This window comes from Leuresthes tenuis, unplaced genomic scaffold (genome assembly GCF_036924035.1).
Source record: "Leuresthes tenuis unplaced genomic scaffold, fLeuTen1.0.hap1 SCAF_6, whole genome shotgun sequence".
In the NCBI taxonomy this organism is placed as follows: Eukaryota; Metazoa; Chordata; class Actinopteri; order Atheriniformes; family Atherinopsidae; genus Leuresthes; species Leuresthes tenuis.
Window position 1 is genome coordinate 28175424 of NW_027325360.1, and position 15569 is coordinate 28190992.

General features: G+C 41.4%; 1 protein-coding gene across 1 annotated transcript; it reads left to right on the forward strand.

Moving 5' to 3' along the window:
• The first annotated feature begins 491 nt into the window (after positions 1–491).
• vps37ba (VPS37B subunit of ESCRT-I a) lies at positions 492–15358 on the forward strand. Its single transcript, XM_072388565.1, has 4 exons — positions 492–676; positions 5081–5252; positions 10169–10251; positions 12414–15358. Exons 1-4 carry the CDS (start codon positions 572–574, stop codon positions 12906–12908), a joined length of 855 nt encoding a protein of 284 aa, XP_072244666.1. The 5' UTR covers positions 492–571; the 3' UTR covers positions 12909–15358.
• Positions 15359–15569: the final 211 nt, after the last annotated feature.

Below are 15569 nucleotides of genomic sequence, written 5' to 3' on the forward strand. Positions count from 1 at the left end.
AGCTATTAGCTCTGCAGAAATCACCTTCTTGGTGCAAAAATACCATCTTATCTATGTTTCTTTATATGTAGATGCACCAATAGAGATACAATTTAAAGGTTGTTGGTTATGTGTTGCCATAATACCATTAAGTTGGGTGCATTTTCTTTAGGCTTGAATGATTCGTAGAAATGATTAAGTACAAGGATTGAACTGAAATAAGAGAAAAAGCAGCCAATGTCCAAACAAAAAATACTATTGTTCAAGACCACTTTAAAAGACACCAATAAAGTCTGACCTTTTCTATTTCTTTCTACTCTGTGGCTCAAAACATTTTTACAGTCTTGCATATTCCTGTATTGGTTTCATGATCAGAGAAAAGTAAGGCTGTGCCAGTGCCAAACCTTGACCGTCGTCCAGAACCTCCAAAATGTGCTTTCAATCGATGAAAGCAATTATTCTGACACTACATGAAGGCATCACGGGGCCTGTATCCTGTCTACTTCCTGTAAGGGAAGCGCAGTCAGCTGTCACAATCTGAGAGGCGAGAAGAAGGAGCGCAGACGAGGAGAAACACGCAACAACAGCCAAAATGTCCAGTTTTTCCAACAAATTTAGCGCGTACACGATGACTCAACTCAACGAAATTTTGGAGGATGACGAAAAACTCTCAAAAATGGTGCATGAGATGGACGAGGTATGTTAATCCACTCGGTGTTGTTTAACGTTAGCTTCTCACTCCTTTTTCTCGGTCACTCTGGGTTTTTTTTCTTCAAGCCTTTGTTGTGCTTTCCCCAGCTCACACTCGGCACTCTTACGGAAATGGTTGCTAAGAATCACGGTTAATATTCAATCTTAAATATGTTGTGCCAACGGAACTTGTTTACCCGTAAATATGGATACTAATCGTTAACCTTGGGATGGAGCAGGGGCGAGCTTTGTTTAAGTTTTTAACAACCAAAGATTCTCAGTTTGACTGTTTCCCGAAACCACCTCATTACTCAGCCAACAGAATCTCCTCTATCCTGTAATGTTTCTGAACAGGAATACATTTTCATAGTCGGGACATTTTTAACAAAATTAATGTAGTATGAGGAATATCCCTGCTTATAAAGACACTGTTATGCCAGACTCCATTCACAATTACACCAATTTAAGACCGACTTATTTATAAGCACCGGAAGACCGTCACAGAGGAAAATTTAAGGTATCAGCCTAAATTGCTATCGTTAAATTGGACCTTTCGTCATCTCAGAACTGCTCAACATTTAAAAAACAACTATTTTGAATCACAACAAGTTCCCTTTTTTGTGTGGGTTCAAGCTAAATGCCTAATTCACTGTATTACCTCATAGAGTCAGAACATGACTAAGGTTTTGCCGCATGAGCCGCTTGGCAAAGTTACACAAGACTTGCTTCTTATTTAGCTCGCAACGGGACTCCTCGGCCTCCAAACGGCGCCAGGAGCCTGCATTTCCACATTAATGTGTATTTGGTTTGCAATGTATACACTAGCCTGCGCTCGTCGTTATAAACGGTTGATAAGCCTAATTTTTTTCCATACACGGAGGGATTGCCAGCCATAGCTCCTGCAAAGGTTTTACCAGATCTATATTTTGCTTATCAAGAGGGACTGCTTCAGATTGGCATTTTATACAGGATTTCTAGTTATTTCCCACGCTGTTGCTCCCTTTAAAATGCCAGTGTGCCCCCTAATCTACCTGATTGTTCCATCCCTGTTGCTGGTACAACTTTCTCACCATGCAGCTTTTCATTATTTTTGCCTAGCAGTGAAGTCTTAAAATCTTCAGAGAACACTTCAGGTCAAATTTTTTTTTCCTCCCCGGCTTTATCAAACACACTCTGTCAGGACACAGGAATTTGTCTTGTCTGTTGTCGTGGTGCAGAGGCTTTTTTTACTTCTTCCCTCCACAGCCTAATTTCAGCCCATTTTGTAAGAGCGGGGACTTGCAGTTGAAAACATGATAAAGGCCTCTATTCACAGACATGAGAAACTACAATGTAAGCTGTGTGTAAGTGCGCCACATCCACTGCTGCTTGTTATTATTAAAGCCATTGGAGAGAATGAAGTGCTGTTAGCTGGCCTTTTGTGTGTGTCACTTCTGTTATCTGATCTACACAGTGATTATCTCCATAGTTTCATTTTCCTCATCTCATAGGCTGCAAAGAGGGAGGTGCTCCTTCAGTGCAATGACACATCAGTTGTTGACTTAATTTGGTCATAAGATTATGGAATAGAGGGAGGAGAAGCAGCCAAGTAAATCTCTACCTGAGCCACAGGTTGAGCTGTCTGTGAAATAGTCCCTTTACAATACACTGGATGAGAACAAAGGTAGTGGGTGTCAAAAGTCATGGAGAGAAACCTGAGATTTCTGAGAAGTACAGGATCGAGTACAGCTGTAGAACACAAGCAGAAAGCCTCACCTCAGATTTATGCTTTATGTGAGCATTTATGCTCCAACACACCGGCAACAGCACGTGGTGCATTTTGAGTAATGCAAAAGGCGGCATCGTGAATTTGTTTAGAGTCGGTGCATCCTGGTTTTTGACGAAACTTTCAATGCTTATGTAGACGCTTCTTCTCTGTTTGAAGCCTTCAGTTGTCTTGAACACGGGCAGTTTAATTTGGGTGGATTCAGACTCCTAGTTAAGATGTCAGTGCTGATGGTCATTTTCATGCTTATTTTGTTGCTCTATATGCGTCTTTATTATTTTTAGAGAGAGCTGCTATCACCTCAGACATGCCAGTGTTAGCCAAGCAGCTAATTTTCATCTGTTTAACATTTTCCAGAAGGTAAACCAAGCTTAGTGGCTGATGTACGCAGTGTCCTTTTAAACTATAATGACAGCAGAGCCGAGCTGCTTCAGGCACTTGAGTTCAAAGCATATCAGTGCATGCAGTTTATCTCCATCTACTGTTGTCATTCATCTGGTACTGCATCACTGTAAGCTGATGTCACCAATATCAGTTTAGCTCCAAGATGAGCCTATATGGGATTGTCTGTACACAGTACAGTGTCACATGTGATTGGTTATTATTAAGCTTTCCAGGTTATGGTTCTTCAGCCAGTTGGCGCTTCAGACTTCATCACTATGTTCTCACTTGTGTAATAACGCTCATTGTCATGTGAAATAGCAAAAGACAACATGTTTTCATGTGGCTGTGTTTGTGGTTCGTTAAAAGGAAGGAAGGAAGGAAGGAATTATAACTGCCGTTCGAGAGTAAGTGTTGAAGTTGAAAATGTGCCCCAGTTCATCACAGGAAACTATCTAGTTGTGTGTTGTTACACCAGCTCTCTGAAACTGACATCTCTGGTCCATCTAGGCTAATGTTTAACCTACTTTTCTTGTAATTATTTCAGGTTTTATGGAGGGAAAGGAACAGAAGAAACAATTGTTTTTTTTGACAGAACAGGCTATGTGAAGACCTGCTCCTCTGTTGGGTGGTCACCAATCGCTAAATGAAAGCAGTTAACCTCAGGATTTGATGGTGCAAATTGGTAAAAAATATATTTGACTTCAAGTGGACCGCCAAACAACACTTTTAGAAACTCTCCTATACCGGTTACCTCCACTGGAATTTATTTTTACTCTCCAGTTTTCCTGCAACTCCTCTCCCAGTCCTGGTTGTGTTTGCACATATGACGTGTTGGTTGGATGTGTGAAATGAGTCAGTTTTTTTCTTTATTTAGTCGCCCGCTCTTCATGCTGTTGCTCTTCCCACTGCTCTTCATCATCTCAGTTCAGATTTGCTCCAAAGTGGCACCCGTCACTAGTTCCCACACACAGTCGCCTTTTTAAAGGGTTCTCGAGGGAGATGTGTGACGTTGTTGTGTGTCAGGGTTACCTTAGTTTAGGCGTTTGATGAGCATTATCAACGGGGGGGGGGTGGGGGGGGGGGGGGGGGGGGGGGGGGGTCAGTGGTCATTTAGTAGTGGCTAATGGAAGGGGCTATTGAGGTGGGAACTGTAGCATCCAACAGTTCTGCAGCAAAACAGGGACAGAAATCTGGTCGTCTATCAGACTATTTTCATTTTTACATCTAAAGTTCCTGCATCAAACCTCCATATTGCCATGCTGTATATGCATAGTGAATCTCCATTTCCACCTAAAGTCATAGCAAGCTGCCTCCCCTGCGTCTGGTTTCTCTGTATGTATACTGACACTCTGAAAGGGATTTTGTAGTGAATTGGAGCTACATAAATTAGATTAAACCCAGTATTCCAGACGCTGAGACAACCAATATGCTGCCTAAGCAGTGATCAGAGAGCTGAGGTGAACATGTGGATAGAAGTTGGTAACATACTCTCCAGGTGTTGATTAAACCCCTAAAACTTGTCACAATCACGCAGAAGTTTGTTTTCCATGGAAAAAAAAGAAGTACACTCAAAACTCGTGCTGATGCCTCACTGATATCTTGTCTACATTTAAGCTTCCTGAAGGGCTTGTTCTCTTTAGTTTTGCTGATTTCTTACTCAGTATGTTGGGTGCTTTACTAATAATCCAGCTGTTCCTTTTCCAGGAAGTGAAAGGTGGGAACCAGAGGTAATACAAAGCCAGTGAAAGGATTTGTTCTTTCCTTAATGGTTCCTAACTGTGCTCAATCACTGTAAAGCGATCCGTGGCAACAACAAGCAAGTTGTCATTTTGTAGTTTTTGGAACAGAAAAGTCATTTTGAAAAAGATTGAATTGTAAAATAGTTGCTTGTAAGTCAGTGTATTGGATTATTAATGTATGTACTTTATTGCTCAAGAGCAATACACAATAAACCCCTGATGTATACCACCACAGATTAGAAATAAATGATCTTATTAGACTTGAGTGTACCACGAAACATTAAAAAATTTCAAGTTCTCAGCTTTTAGCCCGTTTGTGATGGGGTCATGGTAGTTGGTGAAGTTGTTGCAGAGACGAGGTGCAGTTTGAACAGCTCATATGGATCCGGTTTGTTGGTGTGAAAACATACTGATACATGATTCAAAGTTGTCTACATTTTTCTTTTAGATAATGCTCGTGTCTGTTTGGACAGAGGAAATGTTATGATGAACATTACTGACATGCTTTCGTTTTCCTTTGTAGATGCAGGAGGTCCAGCAGAGCAAGGAGGAGACTCTCGTTAAAAACCGAATTCTGGCCGAGCAGAACCTGGCCCTGCAGCCCAGGCTGGAGCACAAGAAAGAGCAGCTCACCAAACACTACAGTTGTCTTCAGGAGAGCTTTGAGTCCTACCAGCTTCGCAAGTCCACCCTAGGTACAGCAGCAGCGTGGCTGCAGGATACTGAGAACCATCTTTTATTGATCCCTGGATCACGGCTTCTTGAATTTTTAATGTTACCCGACTCTTAAGAAATTTGAGCACACTTATCCATGATGTCACTGATAAAAGGGGGAAAACAGTCTTACCAATCACAGCCATGCTTTTGTATTGCAATGGACTGAGATATGAACACAATGTTTGATCCAGGTATTAATATACTACCTGATGAAGTACATTTGTGTGACCGTGAATGTTTAAGTCATGACGTATCAGTGTTTTTATGTGCAATCAGAAAACAGACAGTGAAGCTTAAATTAGATTATTTACCACAATGTTTTGTCTTAAGCACTTTTTGACTTAATAAACCTACAGGGAAACCCAGGTATTTAACAGCTTTGCTAAGATTTCAAATCAAAACAGGTCAGCAGCTTATAATGATGAGTCACTTTGTTCATCATGTCCATGATCAACATTTTTTTTTAATCTACAGTATAAATCATGAGCTCATCAGTCCAAAACCCAAAGCTATTCTTCATCACTGAAATCAAAAACTAAACTTTCAGTAACTGCATCAATTTGAGTATTTCTGTGTGTTGAGCTGCAGTTTTTTTCTTCTGAGTCAGACAAATGGGGCCAAATTGAAGACATCAGACTGAAGGAGGGTTTATTTATTCGATTTTTCCTCAAATTTCCTTAAATCTCACTGATTAATTGAAGGTAAGCAGCAGGTAGTCGGTGGAAATGAGGATTAGTTGCAGACAAGGTAAATTACTTTAAATGGTTATCTGTTTGATACAATGATTACTTTCTGAAATAATACCTACTTTTAGATTTTTATTTATTCAGTTTGATGAGATGTTAAATGTGGGTGGTTGCTGTTGGAGAGGGAACCTTTTCAAAATGCCAGTAATAATTATGGGAAGTTGGTGTGGTTTGCTTTTTTTGTTTCCTTATTGTATCGTTTCTCTACGTAACAACACGCTTAAGAGACCTGCCTGACCGGTTCCCTGATTTCAACTCAAAGACTGCAGCAGTGCCATTACCACAAGCCCTGTTTGTCATATTTACTGCAGCAGTAATGCACTCTGTTCTGCTTGAGAACATTCCAGATCTGATTTACATGTCTGCTGGATCATAAAGTGCTCACATGGAGCCTATATCCTTTACTGGCACAACATTTCTTAGTGTGTGAAGAAGACTGTGTGACGATACTTGTGACCTTGTTGATTCAGTGGTTGCCAAGCAGCTGTCTCGAAATAGCATGCCAGCTATTCACTTTTCTGCTATGCTGATAAAACTTTGACTTTGTCTCCTTCCCTAAGAGGCACGCTGCCTCTGGGACATCAGCAGGGCTGTCGAAGTCACTGCAGGATGACTTGTTTAACAGCAAAGTGAAGTTCTACAAGTGGCTTTTTTGAAATGTAGGTTACCCAGTGCCCCCCCCACCCCCCTCTGCTTTTCATACACAGGCCGTCCTAGTTGTGGATTTGCTGCTGAGCAGCTGGGGAAGGACGGTTACAGTCGCTGTTTGACCCAGATGAAAGGTTCAATACAGTAGCTTGTTGTTTGCATGCTGCTGGAGCATGAGGTCTGTCCTCTCCAGTCCTGTTGTCCAGGAAACGTGTGGCTTTGATATTACCCATCACCATCCAATTGAATCTTCAGGCCAAAATGACCACTCCTCTCCTTCCACCAGAACCATCTTGGCCTGCCTCTGAGGACAGTCTAACTTAGTGAACCATTGTGCTGCCAGGCAAGCTGCATGTAACAGCCACAGTGGGCGGGGGAGTGGTGGATAATGGGACTGGCAGGTGGGGATCTTGAAATTGTGGGGTAAAAGGAGAGAAAGGCTGGTGGGCAGGCCAAAAAATAGCCAAAGTTGATGTGTATTCATTCACTAAATGGCCATGTCATGATCTTCTCTGCTCACCCAGCGAATAGCAGCTTTGTGTGGAAGGAGTGCCACTGATATGCCTGAGAGGCTGCATTGTTGTTGGTGGGAGCTCGAGACTGTTCACCCTGGGAAAGCATTGAAGCAGTGCCAGTAAAACTGATGTACGGCATGTTTTTAAATGTAACCAACAACTGACAGAACTGTTGGACAACCAGTGAATTTAAGTATTCAAGATGATTTTCTTCCCTCATATTTCAAAGTTAACCACTACACATATTTATACAAGTTGGATTATTCAGTTTAAAGTTTGCTGTCAGGGCTGCTGGTTATACGTAAAGTTGATCAGGAAAGCTGAAGAGCTCCTCTGTGTTCTGAGTATATTTTCCATTACTGATGTTGATCTTATGGACTTTGACAAGCTAAGTCTTACTGTGCCAGCCAGTTTTACAGGCTTGTTAACAAGTGTCTCTGGCACCTGTGTACCCAAACAAACTCAAACTTTGTTTTATTACAAGATGAAAAAATGTGTTGATGCATTTTTACATTAACAAGCAAAATAATTAGACATTTCTGTAGGTTTATGGTCTTACCCACCATTTTCCCATTACAGGAAATAGACAGAGCTCTGTAATTACTCATTGGGTGTCACAGTTATTTATAAGGTTTGTCTGGAATTGCCTCCACTATCTGTCACAGTTTGCACAAGATAATTTTTTTCAGTGCTCTTTGATCTGCCCTTTGGCCTTTACTGATACAACTGCAGAGGTTGCCTTTTCTTTTGAGGTCCAGTATTTGGAATGTAGTGACATCTAAAGGCATAAGTTAAAAACGGCAACCAAGAGTTTTTTTGTTTGCCCTTTCTGGATTGCTGTTGAAACAATGAGGCAGTAAGGGTGAGGAGGACTTCCAGAAGCTTTAAAACAAAACTTTAAACAGTACTTGTTTTAATTTGGTTCTGAACTAAGAAGAGAGCAACTATTAGGTCTCAAATTTTCCTTTTCCTATGAGCCTAATCCACTACATCCAAGATTATGCTGCAACCTCACAGAGCTATATGAAACAAAAACTCCCAATACTTAACTGGGTCTGCTCAGTAGCACGCACGGCTGCAATCGGACGGATGGAGGATGTCTGAAGTGGAGCTGCTGGGGACTGGAGGAGAGTGTAGCTTGGCCATACCAATAAGTCAACACCTGACTTGGTTGGTCTCTCTTTCATCATTTCCTTTACCTTTCACTCATGGTTGTCAAATATTTACTCTTTTTACACACCTTTACTTAGAGGTTAGAGAGCAACAGAATAACTTAATATATCTTCACTGATATGATTTGAAGCCAGCAGTGTTAATGATCAGTGCTGCGGCTGATCACAACCCCTTTAGTGGCACCTTTTAAAGCACAGAAAGTCAATGAACAAATATACTGACGGATTTAAACTCTTCTCCCTCCAAGAGGTCTACTGTATATTCGAGATATTTCTCCTACAATGGACTGGCAACTGTCCAAGGTGTGCCCTGCCTGCCTCTTGCCTGATGGCAACTGGCAACACCCACCCAGCAACCCTGAATTGGATTAAACGGGTATAGAAAATTGATAGATTTTCGAGAGATTTTCCAGTCTGGCTTTAATCCTGCAATCTTTTAAGAAATCTTAAAAGCACTCTTATGACTCAGACCACCTACTTTCAACTGAAAAGAGTTGGCACAAGTGTCAGTGATCCCCTGACTTCTCCTGTTTTCCAGCAGGTTGACACATGTAATATTGAGTGAACCTTTTATCTCTATCAACTGTAATAACTTGACCATCCCACAATGTGTCATTTGAAGTTGTACATTAGAAAAGCCAACAAAACTGACATTCCCGTGAGCCTGAGCCCTACTTTCTTTTCATTCAGGTAGCCAAAATTAAACACTTACCTGTTAATCCAGTCTTGTGAACATGCAGTAAAAGACAAAGGTATAATTTAAGCATGTAGAGCAAACATGCCAGAGCCCAAAATATTCAACATCAATCATCAGGGCGTTAAGAGGAAAAATATTGCCACTAACTTTAAAAAGCAAGGCTTACTCGCAGTGTTCTCGATGTCCGGTGCAGAAATGCAACAGTCTACATCTTTTGTTCTTTTGCTTGACATGACAGAAAGTCCAGAATGCCATATCAGGTTAGACAAGAGTCTCCTCTGTAATTAGAGATCTGCCATCTTGTGTCCAGGCTTGTTGGAACTTTAGTAAGTTTCCAGGTCTGTGGAGATCAGTAAGTACTGCTGTGTCACTCGCCTCATTCTCAGGCTGCCACCGTATGCGTGCGTGCATGTGTGTGTGCATGTGTGTGTGGTGTCCCAGCTCAACTTGGTGTTGACTGAGCCCCGATTCAGAACACAAACAAGACTGGGTTTGCGAGTTCACAGCAAACAGGGAGGTGATATGGCCATTTGGATGTGTTTCTCCCAGGACCCCGATCAATGGATTTCCCACATTCTGCTTCAGCTTTGTGTGCTAGGGATGATTTTAAAAAAAAAAAAAAAAAAAAAAAAAAAAAAACCCTGTCATTGCCAACATGTTTTTCCCTCTATTCCTGCGTTATATCGGAATTTATCATATTTTGTTTTGAATGCATCAGTATTGCCTTTAGTTGTGTGTGTATGTGTGAGAAAACACTATTAATAAAAATCCTGTGACTTAAAAAGTGTTATTTGTGCAAAGTATGGGATCAGTTGTAATGTTACAGAGAGTATAACACAGGTTGTTACTGTGAGGAACACAAAAACAGGGTGCATAGTTTGTTTGCATTAGCAGTTTCACATTGGAGTTGCTGTGTAAATTTAATGTCATGAGTAGTTTTATATTGGTTAAACATTCACTATGTGTGTGACCAAGCGTGCTGCCTATAGCTATTTGTTTTATTTACTCACTAAATACTGAGTATGCAGCACCTGGGGCTGTCTTTTCTGTTAAGAGGACATGTCCTCTCGGTTCAGGTCCAGCAGAAGAATAACATTTGTCTTGTTTTTTTTACAGACCACAAGTCAGGAAACACCTCCCTGGACACGTTGCTGGCCCTGCTGCAGGCAGAGGGAGCCAAAATAGAGGAAGAGACCGAAGTAAGCATTCACGGATGACCTCATGGATCCTGAGTCAGTGATTCATATACCTGCTTTTCCAGTTCTTGTTGTCTTCTCACACAGAGGTTTCACTGTTTTCACTTCCAATAATTACCAGTCAGTGTTTTAAGCGAAAACACCCTAAAAAAAAACTTTGAACCCTTTTCCATTCTGGCACCACCATTCAAAATACAGTAAACAAATTCCCCACCCCCAGAACATATGGTTGATATATCCATGCAGCGATCTGAGAGGCTCTTTGCTATTTCCAGGGAAAACAAAAGCAAGAACACTCCTAGTGGTAGAAAGTTGTAACAGCAGGGCAGCTTCTTCCTCATTTTTAGTCCTCACATACTAACCAACCCTATTACAAAGCATATAAGCATGATTAATATGAAAAGCTAAATCCTGATGATTTACGTGTTATAAAAACAGCGTCACTGAGAACATGCAGCTCTCAACCGAGTCAGCTCACCTGTTGATGGCATTCATCTGAACTCACACATTATAATTAATGTTACATTATCTTTTTTGAATCAGGTGTGTTTTTCAGAAAGTGTATAGCTGCCACTGATAATGTTGTGTACTGTGATTCTTTTTTTTTTTCTGTTGCTACACCTTGGACTGTGAAGTCTTCCCATTGGTGTGAATGTTTGACATTTTACTGTGTTTGACAACATTGCAGCCTCACTCTGCTTGTTGTGCGTGTGTAAGATGTTGACCAATAACTATAACTCTCTTGGTATACCTACATGTGTATGTGACAAATGTTTGTCACCACAGTGTTGCAAAACATAATGCACAGTTACATCAGAATGAGACGGTTCCCATGAATTATGTTCCTCTGATGCTCCCACATGCAGCTGAAGTGCTACAGTTTCATAACCTGAGAAACAGTTTTAATGCTGCTTACAATAATTATCCGTGCTGTTTGTGACAGGCTGCTGGTAACAAAGACACACCATTTTTCCCCTTTTCTTTAGTTCCCTCTTTGAAAAATGCCAAAGATAACAATTTGACAGGCAAAAAATATTATTTTTGCAGCAACAAGATGATTCCCGAAGAGCTAGTAGCTAAAAACTTGGCATATCTGAGCATGGTGTACAGTGTGTCCTTAAAATATCTGAGGAAACTGGACAAGTAGAGGACAAAAGAAGAAGTGTCAGGCCTAAAAAACTATCTACAGCAGATGAACAGGATATGAAAGTGATGTACTTAAGAAAGAGGAAAAAATCCAGCAAAGACCTGACACAGGACCTGAGAGATGCATCTGGACCTTCAGATGATCCATCTACTGTTGGCCCAAGCCTCATCAGAAATGGTCTCCATGGAAGGGTGGCTGTCAAGAAGCCATTCTTAAGGAAGGGAAACAGGGAGAAAAGGCTGAGGTATGCCAAATGAATATCAGTGGCAATAGGTTTTATGGAGGGATGAATCCTCCCCAGAGCCCAGACCTTAACATTACTGAAGCAGTGTGGGATCATCTGACAGAGAACGGAACAAAAGGCAGCCGACATCCAAAGAAGAGCTTTGGGATGTCCTTCAAGAAGCCTGGAGAACTATTCCTGAAGACTACTTAAAGAAATGACAGAAAGCTTGTTTCAGAGGGTTCAGGCTGTGTTGAAGAATAAAGGTGCTCGTACTAAACATGGACTTTCAAGCTCCTTAGAATTCTTCAAGCTCTGTTTTTATGCTTTATATGCTGTATTTACATATATATTATATTTGTACATGTTTTCAATAAATTCCTGCACCTTTTTTCTATTTTTCTGCCATTATACAAAGAAACTAACAGTTGCTCAGAGTACTGGATAAAGATTGATTTGTAGATGTTTGATAAATTCCAAACCTCTCGTGTACATACAGTTTCTACTCCCACAAATGAACCGTCATGCTGTGTCACCTTCAGCTAAACCTATATTATTAATTCATATGTGAGAGGCATGTGTAATGATTTTTAACATTTTCCGTTAGAGAGTAAATAAAGCTGGAATAATCATTGGCTGAATCGTTTTAAAATGATGCACAGCAGTTTGTAAATGGTTTCATTTCAGTGTTTTACCATCCTCATGACTCATGATGGCTCTTAACGTGTTGAATCGGTCAGAACGAACTTCTCTCTTTGCTGTTTGAAGCTCATTAATCTTTTCTTCTGTCAACAGAACATGGCTGACTCTTTCCTGGATGGCGACATGACCCTGGATTCCTTTATCGATGCCTATCAGAGCAAGAGGAAGCTGGCCCACTTAAGACGAGTGAAGATCGAGAAACTGCAAGAGATGGTGCTGAACGGCCAGCGGCTCCCCCAGGCGTCGGTCCCTGCCTCCCGATCTCAGGACGTGTCGGCAGCGGCCTCCCTCCTCTCCGAGGCAGGCAGTAGCAGCTCTTCCCCTGTCGCCCAGCCCAGAAGGAAACCCCCGGCTCCTCCATCCCAGCCTCCCCCTACTCTAAATCCAGGTCCAGCTCTAACTGCTGCCCCCCAGCATCCTGCCTTCTATTCAGCATCACCATACCCACAAATTCCTCCTAGAACAGGGCAACCATTCCCCAACATCCCCTCGGGATACCCCAGCCACTACCTCTCTCAGTACCCCCCTGCTTTGCCTCAGAGGCCCCCACCCCGTATGGCCCCTCAACCTGGCTTCATCATGCAGTAAATAAAAAATAGATAAATAAATGCCATTCAGAGGACGTATGGTGTTTGTCGAAGACTTTTCACTACTGAAACTCCTCTGAGAACATTTTTACTATGTCATCTGCCTTCTTGGATTACGACCAATCACAAAACAAGAAAGCAGACCCATGCCGGCTGGTCTGGTCACTTTCAGCTGAAGCAGATCTCCAATAACCTCAGTGGAGTCACGCTCCCCTCTCAACTGCACCAACAATCCCAACAAAGGAAAAGAATTAAACGAGACTGGCCTCGTGTCTCGCTGAGCCGGAGTCCCTTTAGCGAGGTGGGCCGCCACAGGCTGCAGTGAGTGACACCAGCGTCAGCCTGTGGGTCACCGAGCTGGGACTTTTTATTTAATCAGCTCTTTGTGTGTCCAGTCAAAGCCCTCAGCCAGTCTCTCTGCTCCTTAAAAAATGTTCCTCAAACTCTTATGGAACACTAAAGTTATATATATGAAAAAAAAAAAAAAAAGAGGAGTTTGAAATAGTCATGCCAATCTGCAGCATAGTAATTTACTGGTAATGTATATGCAAGCGAGGAGAGACCCTAATTACTGTGCAGTTTTAATGAAAATATCTCCCAGAAAATATTCAGGCAGAAACTGCATCTATGCTGTGATTTTTCTTTTTCTTTTTTTAGTTTCTCTGGTCTTTTTTGATGATAATTCACAAGGTACATAAGAATATTTGAATTTCATCATCATCTATTGATATAATACTAACAGAGTTATGTTAATGATAGCAAAGGTAGACTGATTAACATGTTTAAAGAGGGCTTTTGTTGGTGTTTCTTCTTCAGTATGTGGATTTATCTACAGAGTCCAGGCTGGTTCTAAATGGCTGACTGGTCCATCTCAGGGCACGAGTCAAAAGGGAGCAGAGAGGACTAGCAGCTGAGCTGGTGTAACAAATAGGCCGGCAATTAATTGAAATGAAGGAATTATGTATAGCCATACAGTACACTCCAGTACACTCCAGATGTGCGTTTACCATGGGCTCCTGTTGTAATGCAACACTCCTTTTATGATATCCTTTGTCTTCAACTTCCTCCGTTGGAACTTTATGGGGAAATGATGCCAACAGTTCTTTGGATCTCATACGCACATGTATGGTTCTGTTCAGATTTCTGTCGCACTGAGCACCAAAGACTTCCAACATCAGTCCATGTTTAAGTTTTTAGTTTTAGTGTGAACATCGACCTTCATTCCCAACATATCCGTTTGTGACATTGAACCTCTTTTTGGAAACATGCAAGCCGAAAGTCTTCAGGAGGAACAACCTGGCTGTGGGAGGAACCTTTTTCCTGGTGCGATCTCAAATTGTTCCTCCTTTTTTTTTTTTTCATCTTCTTCTTCTTCTCCCGATTGCTGTGCACTGTTTAAGAGCCACCAGTGCCTACACTTGAAGTGACGTCGATCACTTTCTGCTGATTACTACATGTCTCTATGCTCAGCTGTAGATGTTAGAACTCCCCATAATTCCTTAGATTAAAAAAAAAAAAAAGACAGCAAATCTGGCTGCTTTAGTTTCCTCCTCCTCCTCCTGCTGCTCACTGTATGTTTGACCAGTAGGTTAAAGAAAAGCCTGTCTATCTGTCAGGCTGACAAGTTTCGTGTCTCAACAGTAGCAGAAAGACTACTTAACATATGCCAGAGAGACGGGAGACGCCCCCAGGCCATATGCCAAGTGGTGCTTGTTCTTCTCTTCCATTACCTGGGGTGAATCCACAGAAATTTTCATGTAACATCTTTATCTTGTTTTTAATCATTTAATTGGTAAAATAACAGGGCTCTGAAGTACTTTGTGTCCTACCTGTGATAATGTTCACCTCAAACACGTCAAACAGTTAAAACGACGAAGAAAAAAATAGATAAAAGCAGAAATGTTTAAATGAACCAGCATTTCTAACAACTAACAGTGGATATTTCTCATCTGCATGGCCATTGACCTCCCTTTGTTCTGATTGAAGACTCCTCTTAAATACTTTAATTTCAGGAGCTGCTTTTTGTTCAAACTGCTCCTCTGCATCTATGGTAAATACTTGTATAGCGCTTTTCTAGTCTAACTGACCACTCAAAGCGCTTCACTACATGCCGCTTTCACCCCACTCACACACATTCATACAGCACGTCTTAAGATACTTAACTACGTGCTTTTTCTAATCATTCATACACACATTCATACACATCCTGTGATACAATGGGAGGCAACGTGGGGTTCAGTGTCTTGCCCAAGGACGCTTCGACATGTAGCCCGGGAAGCCAGAGTCGAACCACCGACCTTACGATTGGTGGGCGACTGCTCTTCCTCCTGAGCTACAGCCGTATGGTTTTATATGTGGTTGGTGATAATTTCAGTGTAATGTTGTAGGTATTTCCTTATAATGAATGTTTAATGCTATTTTCAAGTTCAATAAAACTCAAAATTTTTTATACGTTTTCACTCAGGTTGATTTATTTTAGCTCTTCTTCAGGTGGCATGTGTTTGTTAGGTTGATTGAAGAAAAAGGTTCACCTTTTTGTACTTAAACTGGACCAGCAGCACCTGGTAAACACTTGTAAAGACTTCCACATCTTGTTGAGGCTTCTTCTGCAGCTTTATGACCTTCATTAATGTGCCTCTGCTCTGCCCTCTACTGGAGAATG